Raw genomic sequence first — 21,941 nt, 5'->3', positions numbered from 1 at the left:
TGACACCCGTACCCAAGATTCGTGTGATACTCAGCCAAAGCCTTCTTTAATATATTTACAGTTTGCTTGGAATACTTCCCTCACATGCAAAATTTTCAATCAACTTTTTGGTACTATTAAACAGAAATCCACCAAACCCTAGTAAGCCCACATCTAACAATTTACTCCTTAGATCACTTACCAGTGACTGAACATTGTATTTATCTGACATTTGGTACCATCTCCTTTCTCCCCAACCTGTACTCCCTCCTCGACTATTGTCCCATCCCCCCAGCTGGCTGCACATGCTATGCCATTCTGTCTTAGTTTCTTATATCACATACCTAAGTAAGAAGCAGGACACTAAAAAATGTTCAGAAACCCCCAGGTAGCCAACAGCTGAGGAATTCATATCAAACTAGTTGTTAACTCAATGGCTTAAAACTTAAATGTATTGGCACTTAATGCAAAACACTTCTGCTTGAAAATAAGTTGGGAATACCCAACTTACAGAAAATGCTATTTTCCATGGTTGGACTTTGCACAAAAACCTTTCACAAGACCTTCCTCTTCATTATTATTGGTACTGTTAGTTTAAATTCTGGGCTCCTAAGCAAGCTTAAGTGTCTTTTCTGTTATTCTCTGACAATGATACACCCACTCATGGAAAGGATCCCCTTCCAAGCCTGAAAAATTATATATAAATATATTAATACTTTTATTAATATACACATTAATACATAATGTATAATGTTTGTATTAACATGTATGGCTTACATATGAGGCTTATAGCTATAAGGCTTTCATATATACATATGAAATGTATGATGTACACTATATATACAATTATATGTTATATGTATTTACATATATAATGTATATGTATGTGTGTATGTTCTTAAAGAGATTAAGAACCTCACTGTTCACAGATGTGCAAGAAGAAAACCTGTATTTCATATTGTTTCTCACTGTTAAACAGGAAAAAATGGCATAACATAGCATAATATGGTTCCATTTTATAATAGGTTTTATTCAATTCATTTAAATCAAGAGATTAATATGTGGATCAAACAGCAATATTTTTCCAGCCCACACCCCTCACTTCCTCGGGGAACCCTCTTAACCATTGGCTTTAATAGGTGGTCAACACAGCCCACCTCTCTGACATACAATCGTTGTAAAGGGTGGGCACCCAATTGCAGTGTTGCCCTCACTACACTCAGGAATTGCTCCAGAAGTTGCATTGAACCGAAGTTATAATGATCAGAGTCCTTCCCTGGGATTTATTTTTTAAGCTGAAAATTAAGAGTCCTTTTTCCATTCTCATGGCACATTTGTTAATACGGAAGCTGGGAAGTGAAACAACCGAAGAACCAATCTTATGGACAAAGCCATTCTGAGATCAAATGAGACGTCCCCAACAATGTTCAGGGACAGATGCCATCATCCCTGAGGCCAGTTCCACCCTAGTTTGTTCCATAGTTACATTGAGTCAGAAATCCTTTCCATTTTGCCTAGTTTACACTGTATTTTTATAACTTGGCAAGAACTGACCTCCACAGTGCCAGAGACTGATTTGCAGTGTCTCCAGTGAGTGTCACATGGTATAGCACACAAAGGATCCTCATTTTAGCTTCCTTACCACATAAAACAAGAAGGATCAAGTTCTAAGTTGAGAAGTAGTGAGTTCACAGCCCCTACCCTGTTGTAAGTTGTTGCATTAAGAGCTAAGATTGTTTCACTTTGAACCCAAACAATAAGGATGTTAATATTGTACCTTTTATTTCTTCCACAAGGGTTAAATCATTATTCACATTGCCTGCAGAATACTCCCTGACGTAGATGTTCAGTTGGTCACTTTCACTTCCACTGTTATATAAATAAAATTGCAAGCACTGAAATCCTCTTTTAGGGTACAGCGTTCTACTTTCCAGAACTGCTGTGGCCCCTGCACTTACAGAGCTACTGTTGAAATGCATGAAGAAACCAGAACCTGTTAAGAAGACAAAAGTACAATTGAGAGGAAACAGATACTGGGTATAGGAACATGTGCTTGTTAATGGTGGTGAAACATCCTTGACATATGGCATAACTAAAACCAATATATAATTCACCACGTAGAAATTTCAGAAGCCTAAGCTGCATATGTATCTGACACTTGGAAAAGCTAGCAGATTGTCATAATAGAATAAAATTCAAACTTCAATGTTTCCTTAGAATAGTAGGAGTTTTCTTGTGGGCACTGATCTTCGCTTACCCTCATTTGCTATGAGCTGTAAAGATAGAGCGTGCTTAAGTATCAAAAGCTAATTTTTAAAAAATCCAACATGAGGCTTCAGGTCATGCCTAAACAGCAGGACCAAAAGGTAGAATCTGTGAGGAACACATTTCAAGCATCCCCAGCCCTGATCCAGCTCCGAGTAGAAACAGCTACAACTGGTAAGATGCCACAGAGACCTGTCCCCCCTCTGAGAATATGAAAAAGGAATATGGAAATGAAGTCAAAAAGAGGGCCTGCAACCTGCATCGGTAAAGAGTTGTAGCATCTGTGTCTCCTAAGACTAACTCAAGGTGAGGTTGTAAGTACTTCTGGTGAACACACATTGTGTGAAGGCAGGAAAGAGCCTGATGGGGAAATGAGGGCCCTTGTTGACCTGCCCATTTTTTTAACATTTTCTAAGTTCTTTTGGCTCTAAACTGACCCCCAAAAAAGAGAAAGTAATTCAACTTTCAGAAGGTATTTAAAGTACAGCAACCATCAGGTAAGGTCTTCATTTTTTTTTTTTTTTTTCTGTCTTTTTCGTGACCAGTACTCAGCCAGTGAGTGCACCGGCCATTCCTATATAGGATCCCAACCAGCGGCGGAGCGTCGCTGCTGGGCCAGCGCTGCACTCTCCCGAGTGCACCACGGGCTTGGTCCAAGGTCTTCATTTTAATGTTTAAAAGATTTTATTCAGGCTGCTTGGTTAGCTCAGTTGGTTAAAGCATGGTGCTGATAACACTAAGGTCTAGGGTTCAATCCCTGTACCAACAAGCCACAAAAAAAATGGTATCATAATGGAAAGGTTGGGAATAACTAGACTAGATCATTTCAAAGGTCCCTCCCAGTTCTGTGCTTCCATTATTTGTAATAACCTTCTAAATCATCTCTAAAGGAAGACAGAGTTGGTACTTCTGGCTTGAGTATTTATCCATTTTCTTTATCTTATTTCAAATATTTGCTTAGTTCTCACTATACACAGGGCACTATGTTGGGCATTTAAATACAGTCCTAGGAGCAGGCAATTTAGGAAAGAGACAACGTTAGAATATCTTCTATTACTACAGACATTTGCTTTCAAAAGCAGAAAAAAAGTGAGTTAACTGGTCTGGTCTCTCCTTCCCTCATTCCCTCCCATCCTCCTATCCTATCTACCTCCTCCTATCTATGTAGGACCACTATCTACTATCCAAATACACATTTAAAAAAATAAATAAAAGGAAAAGCACCTTTTCACTATTAGAGACCTCAACCCCTGCTTAGATCATCTGAGCTATTAAGCAATGGCCCTAAGTTGTGAATTCTAGTTTTACATATTTGCTGCCAGAAATGAGCAAATAAATAAAACTTTGGTACATGTAACCAAATGACCGCTTTATTCAAAACAAAATTAAAATAGAAAAAGATACTCATCTGAATAAAATTAAATAAATTGTGCTTTCTACCTTCATTTTAAGTATTTTTGCAACAAGGACATGTCGTCACATCCAGCTACAATTCTGAAACTAAATAATTCACAACCTTGTGCTGTTCTTCAAGCTACTGGAAAACAACAACACTAGCCCTGAGATAAGAGTCCTTCCAGGAGGTGCAGTTCTCTCCTGCTGTGGGCACATGCTGGTAGAGAGAGGCATGACAGCCCAGATCTGACTCATAGAAAGAAAAACAAACTTTGACAGTAAAAGCAAGAAATTAACAATGTCCTTATATAAAGGCACAAGGCCTATTCCTTAGTAGAAGCCTAATGGATTATCATTAATAATTTTGATTAGAGATAATATCCCAGTCTTCCATAGTGAAGGAAAATGCTGGAGCCACTGCGTATAAAATCCAGAAGTATCTCACTCCTGTTACCTTTGCACTGGCCCATGTTGGAGTGATCACTCTCTGGCCCCATGGGAACCTGTGAAACCCGTTGCCAGTCAGCACTATCTTCTGAACTTTGGATCATACCACACACATTTTCCAGTTCAAAATTGCATGAGTCCATAAAACTCAAGGAAGAAGCTACAAAAGAAAAAAAAAAAAAAAAAAAGACACAAAACCCCACAATTATTGACACTCATATAACATGATAACCTAAGTAATAAAAACGTAGCTTATCATAGAAATATGAGGAATGCCAGATGGCGTTAAAGGGAACATCTAGCTGATTCTGGGTAATGGTGGTTTGAAGATCCCCCTTTATCTTCAGAACCCCTGCCAAGAGATTAACTCCATAGATCTGAATAAGCTACCTGCCCGAAGACATTTTTTTAATTATCTAATTTTTAGAAACCTGAGCCTGCATTCCCCTAGTTATTCAAATCATTAAGCCACAACCTAGATTATTTAATCCCATTTATATTACAACTGTACACCTCATTTTAGCTGAAAAGTTGTTTGAAATTCAAATTGCCCACATTTACATTAGTAACGGCTTCAAAAATTCCTACAGGACCAAATTTGTTTTTAAATCTCAAGGCCAAACATTGTGAGAAGAAAAAATGCTGCTTCCAAATTATAGATTGGGATCTGGGTGCTATTCTGCCTTTTTTCCTAATATCAAACTTCTATAATTTCAGAAAACCCAAGATTGTTCAGCAAAATGGCAGAGGCCATCATTTTTCCTACATTGCAGAGGAAAATAGAAGTTGTTTTGAAAAACCTGTCACCTACAGCAGTTATACAGTTGATTCAACTTTGAGAGATCAGCGTCACTGAAATCCATTCGCTGGCCGATCACATCCTCGAAATCTGAGATTCTTGTCACAATTGTTGGTTCTGATCCACTTTGGAATGCAGTTTTACTGTAGTGCATTACTGAAGTGTAATCATAGGGAACATTCAGAGAATCTGATTCTTGGTCACTATAGATGTTAAAATTGTGCTCTTTGCCTAAATCACAAATGTAAAAATTTTTAATTACTTGATGTTCACAAAATTCAGCTTATGAGAAATCTCTGCTACAACTGATCTACTGTATTTTAAGTGTTTCCTATATCCCTATCTTAGAATATCATATTCACGGTTAGAATTGTGATACCAGCAGTCACACTGAACATATCTAAAGTTTCATTATGGCCCAAAGTTGGAACATTAGTATTTGGCCTAAGGCTCTAAGAATTGCTAATAGAAAGGAAAATTCTAATAAGTGTTATTCAAACAGTGTCCTTGGCTAGCAATGATGAAATGCTGGAAGCATCCACAGCAGACGGAGATGAAAGTAAGGGGACACTGGGAGGGGTGGTGACATGTGACCTGGGAATGATAACATAGATAGGAGTCATCCGAAAACACTGACATAGTCAGGAATTTACTGGAATATGTGTAGATGTATTTAAAGCATGATAACTATAGTTGATGATAATGTATCGTATACTTCAAAATTGCTAAGTGAGTAAATTTCAAATGTCTCGCCACAAAAAATAAGTGACGTGATGGATATGTTAATTACCTTGTTTTAATCATTCCACATTGTGTACAAATATCAAAATATCACATTGCACACCATAAACATGAGGGCATTTCAAAGAGTTCGTGGAAAAGTTAATATTAAAAGATAATACCAGAAAAAGTAAATAAAAATAATTTTAAAAATTAAAAAAAGGAAAGATAATAAACTAAAATGAATACATTTAGAAAAGATACCAGGTTGCTTAGCATTATATACTGATGGGCAACTGATCCCAACTTGAAATGGAATAGTTTTGTGAACACAATGAGGTGGGTCTCATCTCCAAAGTATACAGATGCATTATCGAAAGTGGGCAGAAATTTCCACCAAAAATAAGACTTTGGGACTCAAAGAGTGATGCCATGGATTAAAGCTAAACACTTCTCTTGCTCTAGAAACCTTTTAGTTTGCTGCTGTGCCTTACCCCGGTTGAGATCACTGAGACTGGGAGCATAAAGAGCAGGAGATGGAACTTCAAGACTGTGATGTCACGGTACAGGGCAGTCCCCACAGGGCCTCACACACAATAGCAACACCATACCTCCGTCATACCCCACACAGTCAGGACAGAGGGAAAAGCTAAGTGTCCCATGGAATGTGGAAAACAGGAGCTTTAGTCTTCAGACCTCTAGACCTTTGTGACGTTGAACCCAAAATCACAAAAAGTTCAGGGCTGTTCAGCAACTATACCGTTTCCCAAAACGGGTTCCAGAGAACAATAAATGCAAATACTCCACAAGCTACTCTACAAAAAGTGTGGGGTGGGGAATAAAAGACTAGGATCAAATCACCTTGGGAAATGTTCCCCTTTTTGGAGATTTACAATTCATGTCAATCTAACAAAGTCTCTAAACAGCAGTATAAATATAAGTTTAATTTCTTTTAACCTAGGATTTGCTAAACTAGTGTGACCACAGACTCCTTTCCATATGACATCCGTGAACATACTGTGGCACAGCACTCCACAGAACATGCTTTGGGAAACACTAAACTAGTTTCTATGATCATATCTAGCTCAAAACTACTAGGGTTCTGGGATACTGGTGCCCCAACAATTTTAAGGTGCATCAACTTACATTGAGTTAGAGCTAAATGAAGTAAGACATCAAAACATAAGAATTTTTCAATTATTAACAGTCGGCACAGATGGCAGGAAAGGTCATGTGCTTGGAAATTCAGTCTTTAAAAATGTAAGAAAACAAGAGAAATGTACCTGACTCAATTCTGTCCCACATGATCATGACATAGTCATCCCGATCAGAACGCGACTGCTCGTGCCAGAACCCCAGTGCATGGAGGAACTCGTGTTGAACTGTTGCTATTCTGTCACAGTTTTCCCCAATGGAAAGTTCTTGTCTCCCAACATGTGTATTTCCTACTGAAGACCAGCAGCTTGTAGGAGAGTTTAGGAGAAAGACAAGAAAGTATTACAGTGATGCATACTGAAGTCTCAGAACAGAATCCCCACCACCTCCTCCACTTAGTCACTCACCAAGATCCTTCCCTCTTATGTCTGGACACTTACCTCTTACATTTGGAGAACTTTCCCTAACACTAAATATTGCATAGGAGCAAGTTATCCCACAGTCAGCTTAGTCCTGGTTTTTCCTGGGAATTTCAAAGTCTTTGAGTTCGCTCTTGCTATGACTATGACTATTAACAGGGATTTTACAGCGACAGCAAACACTTAGAATTGCTGAGCTCGAGGCAAACAGCACTGTCACATTCTCAAGTCAAGAAATAGGGGTTAAGTTAAAATAAATTTAAATACAGACATGTACACATACACACACATCTGTGTTTTACTTAAATGGGGAAAGAAAGAGTATGAAAATTACAAACAGGCTGAAATTCACCAGGTTGTGGGTTGGACGGCATGCAATCCACCCACCTTAACATTGGTAGTCTGGTTGCACAAGTATGAAAATATTTTTATGGGTAGAAAACTAAATCTAGCTGTCTTTTACCTTCTAGCAAACAGCAAAGGGAGCCCCCACCCCGCCCAAAGGTCAGGGCCTTGGGCAATTGCAGTGATGTAATGTTCCAGGCACAGTTCTCCTTAGAACTCTTAGCTGACCAACTCCAGCTTACCCGCTGCCCTTGATCACTGATATATAGTTATCTTCTCCACCCCAAGGCTTGAAGTCGATGCAGGTTTTTAGGCGATAGCGTTCAAATGCATTAAGGATAACTCCTCTAGCATTCATTTCTGAAAGAAGAAAACAAACAAAAATATACTTATTAAAACAAAAACCGTTGAACAATTTTCCTTGGAAACAGGCCATGAAATATATCATTTATAATGACTTAGTCCCCTCATGAATGTTTAGTATTTTTATAAACCTTAATATTCAGTACCAATTAAGTATTATGTATAAGTATTTGATTATTCTTCGGATCCCTTATTTTGCCTTATATTTCTCTGGAGCCCATTAATGGTGCATTACTAAACAGTAAAAAGGGCATTTCCTTACCTCAGAGGACATATACATTGAATCACAGACTATCAAAATAAATAATTACCATCACATACTTCATGTGAGAAGCTACAATATGTATCTAAAGCCTCACAACAAGGGCTTTTAATCTGAAGACCCTGAGGTGGGAGAGTCCATGAATGCCCTAAGAGATTACACAAAGTATATATACAAGGGTACTTCAAAAAGTTCATAGAAAAATAGAATTAAAAGATAATACAAATCTTTTGAAGTACCCTTATATATCTACATTTATATCTACATATACGAAGTGCATTTTCTAGGGAGAGCTTTCATGACTTTCGTGAGTAAATTCAGTGCTCCAAATAGGGTTAAGAACCAATGCTTTGGGCTTCCAGTCAAGACAGCAGAATAGATGGACCCCACAGCATCACTGTCTCCCACAAGTCAACCAATTTACAACTATTAAAAAGCAACGACAGCCAAGCTGGGGCCACTAGAGCTCAGGGGAAGAGGAGGAGAGACCTACGGAGTGCATGAAGGCAGGAGAAGCCACACTGAGAGAAAGAAAGGATCGCTCCCACCATTTCCAGCCCTGGCTGCTTTAAGGCTGAAGCTGGTGAGCACACAGAGCAAGAGCCGGCAAAAGCTGCAGCTGTGCCCTTCAGATGAAGTTGCTTGGAGGCAGCAGGGGAAAAGAGGACCTCGGCCCCCAGGCCAGTAAGACCACTAACAGGGTTCCCATGGACCCACATAGGAGTGAAGAGACACAAACAACAGAAAAAAAGAACTACTCAGAGACCAATGAGTCATGACAAGGGACCAGAGCACGGCCCATCCTACAAGAAGTGTTTGGAGCATGGGCAGTGGGAGAGACAGACCCACCAGGGGAACACCAGGGTACAGCATGGACAGCTGATCTGCCTTCCAATCAGTGCAGGACCACTCAGTGGAGACTGATGAGGAATATAGAACTACAACGGGTGCAGTTTGCTGAAAAGACTCAGGCCCAGATGAGAATTTCCATGCGCTCTGGTATACCAGAGCGCATGAGACCTGGAAGTACATATAAGGTCAACCATTAAAACATGAGCAGCACAAAAAGCCTTCCCCAGGGAATCAGCAGCAAAGCAGCAATTTCGACCAACTACAGGGCTCAAGTGCTGGTCCCCACAGGAAGTTCTTCCATTTTAGAAGTAAGCAAAGGACAACAAATTAGTTCCAGTGCAGAGTTTAAGTGGTGGGAACAGTGAATAATCCAACACAGAACTGAAAGAAAAAACAAAATACCCACAAACCAGAAACAAAGTTGGATATGAACTAGTAAAGGTCTACCACCACCAAAGAACACCTATAACACCTAGAAGGACTGGAAGCCCCCTGGGCTCCCAAGCCAGGGAGCAGAGAGGTCCGAGGGTCTCAGCCACGCCCCTCCAACATCCACAACCAGCCCAATGATGACCACTGAGCTGCTGCAAGAACTGCCCCAGCCTCCTGAGCCAGGGCAGTAGGGGTCCAAGGGTTTCAGCCACTCACCCCTGACATCTACATCCAGCCCAGTGATGACCTAGCGACTCCTGGAAGCCCTATGGTCTCCCTGCCGGAATGGGGGGCGGCCTGGGCCTTGATCACACTCCTCCTCCTTTCCTTTCTTCCCCCCCTATTTCCCCTCCCCCTTCCCTTCTCCTTATCCCTCTCAACTGCTTGGCAACAACATCTTAGAATGAGGTATGGAGCTGGGGAAGCCAAACCCAGCAGCAACCAGGTAAAAAGCACACCAAAAACACTATTTTCACATGGGCAGCCCTCCATTGCCATGGCTGCTGCAAAAGCAGCTAGTCTCAATAGCAGCAGTCCACAGCCACCATGCAGAAGACATGCCAGACTCATAGAAGGAGCATCTGCTTTATGATAATAGGGGAGGACTTGATCACACCTGTCTCAGTATTGGACAGATCATCTAGGCAACAAACCAACAGAGGAACAGTTAATCTATCAGATGGAGAGAACAAGTCTATGGTTATTAGAGGGGGAAGGGGGAAGGGGAGAGATTGGATAAGGGCATAAAGAGTAAGTATGATTTGTAACAATAAATATGCTAATAAAAAAAGAGAAACAATACTTTGGAGATGACTGATGCTAAATAATTGGATAGATACAAAGCTCCAAGAAAACGGAGGCATGAAAGCAACAACATGCACGAAAAGAAGCTCTGAGGCTGAGCTGGAGGAAGGGGCTAAATCAGATGCACATGGAGAGGCTGTCACAAGTGGGCTCAGGTACCAGTGAAGCAAAGGACGGTGGCCTGCCAGGAGGTGGGAGACACTACTTCAGAGTGGAAAGCACCCAGACTTTGGAGCCAGACACACCTAAGTTCTTCCCTATCCTCACCACTTATTTTGATGTATATTCATTGCCAATTTAATTAACTTTTGGAGCTTTGGTGTTATCGGTGAGGAAATAAAATAAACTTTGCAAGGGTATTGTGAGAATAAGAAGAGGAAGTTAAAGTGAAGTTCCAAGCAAAATGAGCATTTATTGAGTCTTCATTTCCTTCCTCCCTTCCTAGGTAACCATCACATAGACACTCCAGAAGATTCCTTGGAATGCCTCTGTCCAGCAGGTCTAAGAAGGCCATGAGCAGGATCCACACAGGAAGGGCCCGAAAACTCATGAGTCATAAGAGGCACGCACAGTTTAACCTTTCACGATACCACACAAGTAACATATGTTCATGGTAAATAAGTTAGAAAATGTATGTAAACAAAAAGAAGGGAATTTAAAACCCTATCACCCAGGAATAATCAACCATCCTTGCCATACTTTTTGTTTATGAATATATCCATAACATACACATATTTTTATAAAACTAAAGTCATGGTCTATGAAATATTTTACCAACTATTTTTTCACTAAATATATCATTAAAATCTTTCTTCATCATTGAAATCTTTCTTCATCATTAACATTGTTTTTATCATTTTACTGACTGCATTTTATAGCTATAATGTTCAAAATGTTCTATCCTGTAAATATCATATTTGGATAACTATTTTAAATCTAACACTTCCTTAAAATAAATCATGATGATACTGACTACCACATAACTATTTTAGAACAGAATATAAAGAAGCATGCTAGTCTAGGTCTTTTATCAAAGTTTAATGAGGATAGTTTTCTACCCTGTGTTGAATTGTTTTAAGAATCAAATAAGGAATATATGTGAAAGTTTTGTAATGGTATAACCAACCCTCTACCAAAATAAGATCTTCATTTACCATGTGCCTTCATTTACCAAGGGACTTATTAACTTTGCATTGTAGATGCAGAAGAGGCTCTACCAGGACAGGAACCATGCCACACAAATCCCTAGGCTTGGAAGGATGAAGCAAGTCTTTGATAATCCCTGCCATTCAGCAAGCAGCTGTTCAGAATTATTTTCCCATTATTAGTCCCTTCAGGTTTCTAGAACCTTCACCTCATTTCCACTTCCACCACCTTTACCCCTGTACTCAACCCCTTCTTTTGCTTCCCCTGAATTTGGCACCCAGGCGAGGAATTATAACTTATCCACTGGAAGCTATAAATGGCTGCTTCAAGTGTGACCCCTTTCTAGGGAGTTGCATCTTCCAGCTGGATACATATGAAGTTTAACTAAAAAGACTAAGAAAAGCCCTAGTGGTAGAATCTCATAGATTGGCCTACCTCATAGATTTACCTCTGAGTAAAGAGCCTTCCAGAATATCATTCATAGATATTTACTTTTGCTACATGTATGGGTGGCCTTGTTTAGTAATTTCCTTAGAATCATTTGAAAATGGTATAAATTTCTGAAATGTGAAGAAATAACTTTTTTTTACTTTGAACATAGAAAATAAGTTTTATTCTATACTATTACACAGAGGTATTTTCTAAATGAGAATGAATAAAATCACCTAGTTTTTAAAAATGGCCTGTAAAAATTTGAAATTTAACTCTATTATAAAGACTATATAACATGAAAAGTGCAGTAATATTAAGTGAAAAAAGCAGAACAAAAAATTTACAACACCATTGTAAACAGTTAAACTGTGTAACAACAGTTAAACTATGTAAAAACGTGGTTTGGATGGTAGGATCTGGGCTGAATTTTTTACCTAACATGTTTCATTCATATACTCATATGTGTTTATAAATTTATTTAAAAGGTATTTATTAACTGCCTATGAAATGCCAGGGACTCTGCTAAGCCTCAGATTTGCAAAATGAAAAATAACTCCTGTCCTCAAGGTGTTCGCTATGTTGTTTAAAAACAGGTAAATAAAACTCATAAGGTTAGGAGGGCTTGGGTTAAAATACACAGCACAAATAGTCTAAAAGATTGTCAAATTAAATCTCTGATCTTTCATGGAACACACTTAGGGGAATAAAAAAATTTTTTAAAGAAATAGATAAAAAATTGAAAACCAAAAAATTTTAAAAATTTTAAATCAAAAGATTAAACCAAAAATATGTATATTTAAAATCTTTGAGGTTCCCCCTAATTCCAAAGGTTAATGAACATCTTTTTCTCCTCATATTCCATGAACTCTTTATAGCTTCTAACCCTATTAATTACTCCTGCCTTGGCTGTCTCTTCCTTCCTTTTGGTTTTTCATCTGTGTTTCTAGCCAATCTTCCCTTCTCAATAACTTGTATCAGATCTTCCTCCTATATCAATCCAAAACGTTGCTCTCCCAGGCTGAGTTCCATTCTTGGCCATCTTCTCACTCAATACAATCTACTTAGATCATACAGTAAGATGCAGTTATCTATGGTGTACCTGTGATAAGCAAGACACTATGTGAGATACTCATCGATACCCATGCTTCAGCCATCGCCTACATCCTAATAACTCCCAAATACTTCTCTATCTTGAATGGCCAGGACATACAACACCACTTTATTTGATATCTCTTCCACACTGACTCTGATGCAATTTTAATTCTACACACCAAAAACTAATTTCCACCCACATGCCTCTATCCCACCCTCTTCAAGATATATTTGCCATTCTTGTTAAAGGCACTACCCAGTTGCCCAAGACTGAATCCTGGGCACTAACATCTCTTTACCTAGATCCACCTTCTTGACCTCTTGCAGTCAATCACCAAACCTAACAATTGCCTCCTAAATCTCTTTTAGATTTATCCACTCCTGTCTATCCCCACTGAGAGAGTCTTGGCTCTGAATTTCTTCATTCCTTCCCTAAATTTCCTTGGTAGTCTTCTAACTGGTCTCCCTACTTTTTCTTTTTCTTTTTTTTTTTTTTTTTGCCTCACTAATAATACATCCTCCATACTGCAACCAGAGTGATTATACTAAAATGCAATTAGAATCATCTTACTTACACAATGAAGCATTTTGGTGGTTCCACATTACCACCAGTGCACACACCAAGTTATTTAACATGGAAAAGACACAAGTTCCTCCCAATCTGGGTCCTGCCTACTTGTTCAACTTCATTATCTCCGCACTCCCGATCTAAATTTCATCTAAGTGTTTTCTCCCTTCTCCGTGCCTTTGCATATAGTGGTCTCTTTGCCTAAACCACCCTTCTCTTGTTATCAGAGGCCGCACTAGTCCACATGGTGCTTTTGTGCCAATTGGAAAGAGGTTCCTTATCTGGGCAGATGCTGCAAGTGCTGACTGGCCAGGTGGAGGGACAGCACTTTCACATAAAGAAACGAATGCTTCTTGGTGAACAAAATGCAAACTTGCTATCAACCCCACTTGTCTCCCCTCCCAGGCACCTATATATGGTGTACAATTTATACCCCCTTCATGGCAGCCCTGATGCACAGTGTCGTGTTCTCCCTAACGCACATGCCCTTACATTCAGGTTGAGTTCAAAGTCCCTCTAATGTGCTCCCATAGCTCTTTGAACGTATCACTAATCACAGTGCTTATTCCATTCCATTATCATTAACTTTTTGTTTATCTGAATCTCCACAGCAATGCACGATCTTTAAGGAAAATGACACTTTTTTTCCCCAAATTTTTCCCAAACAGCAGTTCCTAAACTGACACTGGTCAGTGACATTGTTGTCACCAGTCAATAGATAAAATGAAGACCCCGTTTAGAGTTTTCCATCAGATTAGCTTCTTCTGACTTTAGTATTTTAATTCTCACTAATAACATTATTTATTTTTATGAAAAGATGACAATAAAAGATAATGGGTTCTTATTGTTCTTTAAGTTTCTGACTTAGCAAAATAAAATGTTAGTAAAACAATACCATCCCTTACGGTTTTGTTTGGTTGGCTATTTTATGTTTGTTCTCATATGCAAAACCTGAATATATGAGAAACTACAGCTTTACAATAAAGCAATCATCCTTAATGTCCCTAGCATCCAGTACGGAGTAGGCTCTCCATAAATGTTGGTTGAATTAATCACTGTATTGGTCCAAACACAGCAAATATTTCAGGCAGAATCATTTAGGTACTTTTAGTTGTTCATTTTGCTTATTTTTTAACTAAACGTGCATAGCCACACAAAGGGACAAACAAAACCTTAAAGGCCATAAAGCATATCCTTGGAAACACTGTAATCATATTCTGTCAGGAACATACATTAGTTATGGATACGTCAAGGTACATACTAACCCAAGCTATCTTCTAGAACATATGGGATGGTATGAGGCCATCTGTATGTTTCTCCAATGATGGAATTTCTATTTTGGGTCTGTAGAAAATAAATGTGAAAGGGCTAGTTAAATAAATTGGACAAAAACTTATTAAACAATCAAGAGTTAATCTAGACATAAGTTAATTTGCACGCTTTTGCAGTTAGCCCAAACAAGGTGTATGTGTGTGTGAGTGCAGGTGTATGTACTCCTGATCATAATATAACAAAGTTTCCAGGAAGAAATTACTAATTTCTATCATTAATTTTGTTGATAAAGTTGAAGAAGAATCATGCAAAAAGTGATTGTTGGGAAACCAAACTATAAATATTGATAGATTTATAGGTGAGTTTCCTATGATAGAGATTAAAAATATAAAAGAAGGAAGTGATAGCAAAACTTCAATAACCTAGATCTCACAATTTAAGAAAAAAATCATGCATGAGCTGGACCAAAGAAATTTTTTTCAAAAATTTTCAAAGAATTTTTAATTTTATAATAGAAAACAAGTAATAAGTTATTACTGTATCCATCCAGCCAGCTAACTGAATATTGTTCTAGAGAACAGGGATTCCTTGGAAACAAAAGCAGCAAGGTCTCTACCTTCATGGAGCTTCTATCTAGTGGAGGAAACAGAGAATGAAAGAAAACAAATAAGTTTAAACAGGATAAATTAATAGTTGTGGAAGAAATAAAAAGAGAGATGTGGGCAAGAGTAAAGGCATGGGGAGGATCTGAGATAAAGTGACCAGGACAGGCCTCTTGGAAGGGAAGACATTTAAGGTGAAACAGAAATAATAAGAAAGAGCCAGGATTGAAAGGGGCCCTGGGAAGAATGTTTCAGGCAGAGGGAACAGTAGGTGCTCTGGTTCTGAGCTGGGAACATGCTTGGTGTGTTCTGAATATGTTTTGAGGCTAGTATCTTAATGAGTTAGGAAAGAAAATGGAGGAGACGAGAGAAGAGAAGAGGAGGTGGGAGGAGAGGGAGGCTGGCGTTAAACCATGCAATGGCTAAATGTAGATATTACTCTAAATGCAATAGGAAGCTGTTGAAGAGTTCCAAGCCAGGAAGTGAGATGGTGTCATTGCCTATTTAAAATATGACTTTGCGGTGGAAGATGGGGACAGGTACAGGGTGGAAAAAATTATAGGAGGGCAATATTTGAAATAGACAGGCAAATTACGAGGATATCAGAAAAATTCAGGCAAGAGGTGATGGGGCTTGAATCAGGCTGATGGAAAAAAGTGGATGACTTGGGGTATATGTGGAGAGAATAGGCAGAACTTGCTGATGGGCTAGAGGGGAGTGAGGAAAAGAAAATAAGCAAAGGTGACTCCTGAAGTTTTATGTATTCAGTGGAGTGGGGTAGGGGAGTGATGGTGACTTTACAAAGGGGAGAGATGGGGAAAGAACGGTTTATGGGGCAGATCAAGGTTCACCTGATCAGAGGACCCCTTAGGTTTGAGATGTCTTATAGACGTTAAAATGGAGCTGGCAAGATGGCGAGCCCACTATGGAGCTCGGGAGAAGGGGAGGTCTAGGCTGTACATTTGGAGTCATTGGCATAGAGATGACATTTAAAGCCTTAGTCAAGGTGAGATCAAGAGGAAGAGAGTGCAGATAGAAGAGCAGATGGAAGACTGAGGCTTGGTCGCTGCAGCTGTTTCCTGAGGGGAAGCTTGCAGCAGGGTTTGAGGAACGTCAGCAGTACTTATGATCTATGGGAATTAGGGGAATGACTCAGGACTGTGTCTGAGGGAAGAGCAGAATTTTGCAGATAAAGTTCTACTGGATACTTCTATGTCAAAGGATGTACCTATTTTAAGTTATGATGGATCTTGTCAAATTGTCTTCTCTATTTTAAGTTTATACACTCCCCCATATAATAACATTTTATAAACACATTCTTGAACAAGTATTTCGGTTTTTCTCCATCATCTCCAAAAGGAATCAAAGTTTTTAAATCTTTTTTCAATTTGGTGGACAAGAAATTATATCTTGTCTTTAAAAAAAAAAACAAAACAGTGCTTATGATTGTAAACTTTTGAATTCTGCAAAATGTACATGTAAGGTATCTAGGTTCATCTGTGTGTCCTGATGGCTGGTAAGAGTCAGCACTCTTTATGAATAGGTTTGGGAGGACCTTTAATTGGCAAATACTTTTTTTAGCTTCTCTCAGGGTAGAAATCAAAAAATCTATTTCTTATGGTAAAAGGCTGGATTCACTGAAGATGTTTACAAATTTAGTATAATTTTTCTTCAACTGGATTGAAGTAGTGAGGTTCTATTTTAAAATTAAAATGTCATATTGCTCCAATAATGAAAATCAATCAGAAACGTAAGACTAAGACATATGTAGTGAAATACAGAAATCTGAGTAAAGAAGAATGAAGACAGACTGTCCAGTTAGCTTAGTTGGTTAGAGCATGGTGCTGATAACACCAAAGTCCAGGGTTCAATCCCTGTACTGGCCAGCTGCCAAAAAAAAAAAAAAAAAAAAAAGATGAAGATAATATTATATGATTCCCTTCAAATATAATGTATTCATTGAGTAAATGTCACCACGGTTCTACGCTCTTAAAGATGGTTGATCTTAACAAAACTCATGCTGTCCAGTCATTCTTAGCTACTCTGTATTTAGCTTGCAGTGGTTAATAGAAAATTCTTCATTGCACTGATGAAACTTACCCTATCAAGTCTGATGTCTCCCTCAAAAAGATCCAGTCCCAAATCTAAAAGTAAAGATAAAAATTTATGTTAGCAAATTGAATTCAAACCTTCCACTTAATAGATGTAAAAAAAAAAAAAAAAAAATCTACAGACCTTCATTGATATCAAATATGTCCTGATCATTTCCACCATCGATATCTTTGACAAAAATAACAAAGAAAATACACATTGAACATTATGTTGATGAAAGGATAAAATCTTTATCAACCGTATAATCAGAAGCAAGCACATTTCTTTGGCCTCAGGTAAGTGACTACTAGACTCTGATTCAATATATTGATTGGTTGATTGATTGATTGATTGATTGGGAACTTCCCATGAGCCTGGCTGGGGACTAAAGGCCTTTTGCATATGTACTCTGTCTATCCTCACCCTTTTGAATGTCAAATGACTTCAGGAATAAGAAATTGGTCACTCTGTATATTATTAAGCTTAATTTGGAAGACTAGACTAGAAGACTAGATTAAACAGGAAACAAATATTTAAATTTATATATATATCCCTTGCCATATTCCTTGGAACCCTCAACAAAATACTTAAGTTAAACTTAAATTACTCTTTTAAGTTGCAAAGGGATAGATAAAATGGCCAACTCTCTAAGTGTGCAACTGAGTGAAAGTGGACTATATTATTAGGTCCATTTGAATTGACACAACATAGCAAAAACAATAATAGCAAGCATTTATGATATGTCTATGTGTCAGTCACTGTGTTTGTCCTATCCTATCACCACCATCTATTTTTCTGCTGAGCATATGGATCTTGGAACATGGACAATAAAATGTCCCTCAATAAATCAAAAGATCAAAATTTAATGCATTTATGCATCAATTGTGTTTATGCAATTCTATAAGATGTTCAGCATTAAACATGCTGTAGGCTCTTCTGTTCTGTTGCTCTACTATCCACAAAACCTTCTTTTATTATTTACTATAAACTAGAGCAAAACTCAAAATAGACTCACCAAATATTTCTGGAGTTGGCTGGGAAACAAACACAAAAAAAGATATTATTATGCCTGTGATATAAATAGTCTTTTTGGTTCCAATTTATATCTAGCTATTTGTCGTTTGTCTTTTCTTAATATAATGGATTACTTGCTGGCCTGTATCCAAGACAGCGAAATTGGAGTCTAAGATAAGTTTTTGGCCAAAGGATCTTCTCATTTCATATAGAAAATGAAGCTCCCTGTCAAATGAATTTGAAGATAAATGAAACAAGAAACCAACTTCAAAAATGGAAAAGAAGCAGAATGTAAGACTCTAGCCCTCAAATAAGTGTTTACTTATTTATTTATTTGTTCGTTTATTGGCACTGGCTGGTATGGTGTTTACTTTAAACAAGATTTTCTAAAGGATATGGAATAATATCTGAAAAACGTTATTCCTAAAGTTGAAATATTGATGTAATTTATAATAATCCTTTAAATAGAAATTTTGTTCAAGACGTCATTAAGATTTTGCCTTCAAAGACAATACCAAATATTTAAGGAAGAAAATTAGTGGGTATATTTTGTGATAAAATGTTTTTTCTGAAAATAAATTATCCACAAATGACTGATGAAACTCAGACTACATCCCCAATGGATAACACTAAGTAAACCTGAGAAATTTCTTAGTGTAATATAGTAAAAAAAAAAAAAAAGCTTCATAGGACTGTCTGTGTTGTGTAACTGGTTCCACCAAGTAAGGGTAACTCAGTTCACCTTCCAGATACTCAGACTGTCTGTAAAACACGGTCAATACATGCACTGCATGGATATTGTGAGGGTTCTATGATATAATATGAAAGCACCTTATAAACTGTGATAAATTGTCACAAGGGTGTAAAGGATAGTTTTATTCAAATACAGATTACATATCTAAACACTGGAATCATATGGAGTGCTCAAAAAAGAGTGGGAACAAACTGGTTAGATGGTCATCATTTTTGACATTAACAAATACCTCGGTTTTTTTACTCTATAACCACACACAGGCACACACAGAGAAAGGCCAATGCAACTACAGAATAAAGTTATCAAGTATTTATTCCTAATTACAGTTTTAACATGTATTAAACAGTGTCTCTTGTTCTTGATGCTTTAATTCTTATTCGTAGACTATTAGTTCAATATAATAACCATTATATTAAAATCATAAATAAAGATTTCCCCCCAGCCATTTGAAACTTCGTTTAAAATCTTTGGGTGGGGGCTGGCCGGTTAGCTTACCTGGTTAGAATGTGGTGCTGTTAACACCAGGGACCAAAGACAAGGGTTTGGATCCCCACACCAGCCAGCCACCAAAACAACAAAACAAAACAAAACTTATACATGAACATTTATAGCAGCATTCCACCAAGATCTGGGGTTCGATCCCTGTACTGGTCAGCCAAAAAACAAAAAAACAATTATAAAAAAATAAAGCCTTGGGTTGGTTTGTGGCACAAACTACCTGATACTGTAGCAAAATTAGTCTAAATTGATGAAGATGCAGAAGAGAAATCTCATACTACAAAACTTTATAAATATTAACTGTGACTATGACATTCTTTCATGTCTCACGTTATTATAGCAGCAATCTGTATTTCATTTTGCAGTAAAAATGGAATGATTTTTAAAACTTGCCCTTTCCCATCTCATCAAAAGAAAACTTGTTACACAACAATGAAATTGAAAGGAAAACATAACTCTATGTCAATGTCTCTGATTCTCCCTCTGATGGGGCTACTTCTCCCTATAATCTGTGCTCCTACTCTCCAAAAAGAAACACTCATTTGAGATTAACATTTTGAAATCTATAAAAAACAAATGAACAGTTATTCTTTAACAATCAGTATCAACTGCCCCCGATTTTTCTATACATTGCTTCCTTACCAAGCCAGAAACCACGAGAAGAGCATCAAAGAACAGTAACCAAGGCAAATACCATGAATCCATGTTGTAGATCCAGTTGAAAATTGCAAACTATGACATTCACAGTAGAGCTGACTTATTAAAAGACAAACATCATAACGTATAGCCTTTGATCTCAATGATCCATCTTGCAGGTCAGCTCACTGCTATAGTAAGTAATATCTCCAATCAAGAAGCTGAAGTCCAGAGTCTTTAACAGAGCTCTAAGAAGTTGGGTTGCAATTGGGTGTGGTTTTCTTTTTTTTTTTTCTCTTGTGTCAACATTCAACGGCTAAGTGCCTGGCTGAAACCTGTTAATGAAATATGTTCTCTAATGTATGGGTACTAGTCCCCAAGACTATTAAATACCATTTGGGCAAAAGAAAAGATCAGCTTAATTTTTAATCTTGATTTTTCACATACTACACATTTATGAGCCTCCTCCTGCTCATATAGCCCTGTGCTGCTTTAATATGTCCAGTTACATCCAGTGCCTTTCATCATTCATTCATTTAATAAAAATGTATTGAGTGCCTACAATTTACAAAATTGTAGGAGTTATAAAATCCATTAATGTTAGAAATCAGGCCTATTTGATATTCAGATATAGAATAGCAAAGGAGTAACAACATATTGTACTCCTGAAAATCCCTATCAAGCAAACACAAGTGGGAATTAGAGTAAAAAGGACAGAAATAGCCACTGATGTCCTAACAAAATAATGTTTCAAATTTATCTCTTAATTTTTTCTCACTTTTTTTCTTTTTCCTTGGGATAATGCCTTTTTAGAGACAACCTACTCTCTAAGTCAGTTCTCATGGTTTTACTTTCAACTTAGCTATGATGCAGGATAATGTTTTTGAAATACTATTTTTTTGCAGTTTTTCCTTCTCCTCTCCAGCTTGGTCTTTGCCCCAAACTGTGCTAATAGAAAAGATATGAAAAAGCATGTAGCATAGACAGAGGACTTGGAGGGTTTAGGGTACTCACTAGGTCCATATGGTAGCTATGGATCCATATGGTAGGTATCCATAGCTACCATATACCTACCATATGATTCAATTTCTCACTTGCTCCCTGAGATCCCTGTTTTAGGATCCAAAATCAAATAGGCCTGTTTCCCAGCTAGAGCTGCAAGGAAGCAACAGCAATCTACAGAAGAAAGCACATCTTGGGAGCAGGCAAGCAACTCCTGTAAGGCCAAGAGTAGCACAGAAGTATCAGAGAAGCCACCAGGCCTGAGAGCCGAGTACATAGGAATAAGGATGTCTCCATAGCAGGTTGCACAGAATGACAACCAAGTGCCAGACAGAGGATAGATGTTTCAGAGGATGCCTGTGAGGATAGATGACATCAGGGATCAGATGGGATTCTCCCAATGCCTTATGACTATTAGGCTTAGCTACAGGCTTAAGGGTAAAAATGGGAATCCTGAATTGGTTGCAGTTAAATTTCTACCACCTAATGTGGGTGGGGACCTAAAATAAAATTATGATTACAGAAAAATAAAGATATGTATTATGCCTATCTGTGTTTGTGAGGTGAGATTTGTAACTAAAACACCTGACTGCATTC

At 37.9% G+C, this 21,941-nt stretch overlaps 1 protein-coding gene across 1 annotated transcript in view; it reads right to left on the bottom strand.

Moving 5' to 3' along the window:
• MEP1B (meprin A subunit beta) overlaps window positions 1-20,411 on the bottom strand; it is a 56,508-nt gene extending 36,097 nt beyond the window's left edge. Inside the window, exons 1-10 of the mRNA XM_063076635.1 lie at window positions 20,349-20,411; window positions 18,456-18,474; window positions 17,585-17,629; window positions 17,450-17,493; window positions 14,741-14,819; window positions 7,767-7,884; window positions 6,889-7,067; window positions 4,898-5,116; window positions 4,094-4,246; window positions 1,757-1,972 (exon numbers count right to left, since the gene is read on the bottom strand). Of these exons, the coding sequence (XP_062932705.1) occupies window positions 1,757-1,972; window positions 4,094-4,246; window positions 4,898-5,116; window positions 6,889-7,067; window positions 7,767-7,884; window positions 14,741-14,819; window positions 17,450-17,493; window positions 17,585-17,629; window positions 18,456-18,474; window positions 20,349-20,411 (1,135 nt within the window). The remainder of the gene's footprint in view (window positions 1-1,756; window positions 1,973-4,093; window positions 4,247-4,897; window positions 5,117-6,888; window positions 7,068-7,766; window positions 7,885-14,740; window positions 14,820-17,449; window positions 17,494-17,584; window positions 17,630-18,455; window positions 18,475-20,348) is intronic.
• Between the last annotated feature and the right edge of the window lie 1,530 nt (window positions 20,412-21,941).

Source organism: Cynocephalus volans, chromosome 13 (genome assembly GCF_027409185.1).
Source record: "Cynocephalus volans isolate mCynVol1 chromosome 13, mCynVol1.pri, whole genome shotgun sequence".
In the NCBI taxonomy this organism is placed as follows: domain Eukaryota; kingdom Metazoa; phylum Chordata; class Mammalia; order Dermoptera; family Cynocephalidae; genus Cynocephalus; species Cynocephalus volans.
Note: the sequence above shows the minus strand (reverse complement) of the source record. Positions and strands in the feature narration are given on the sequence as shown.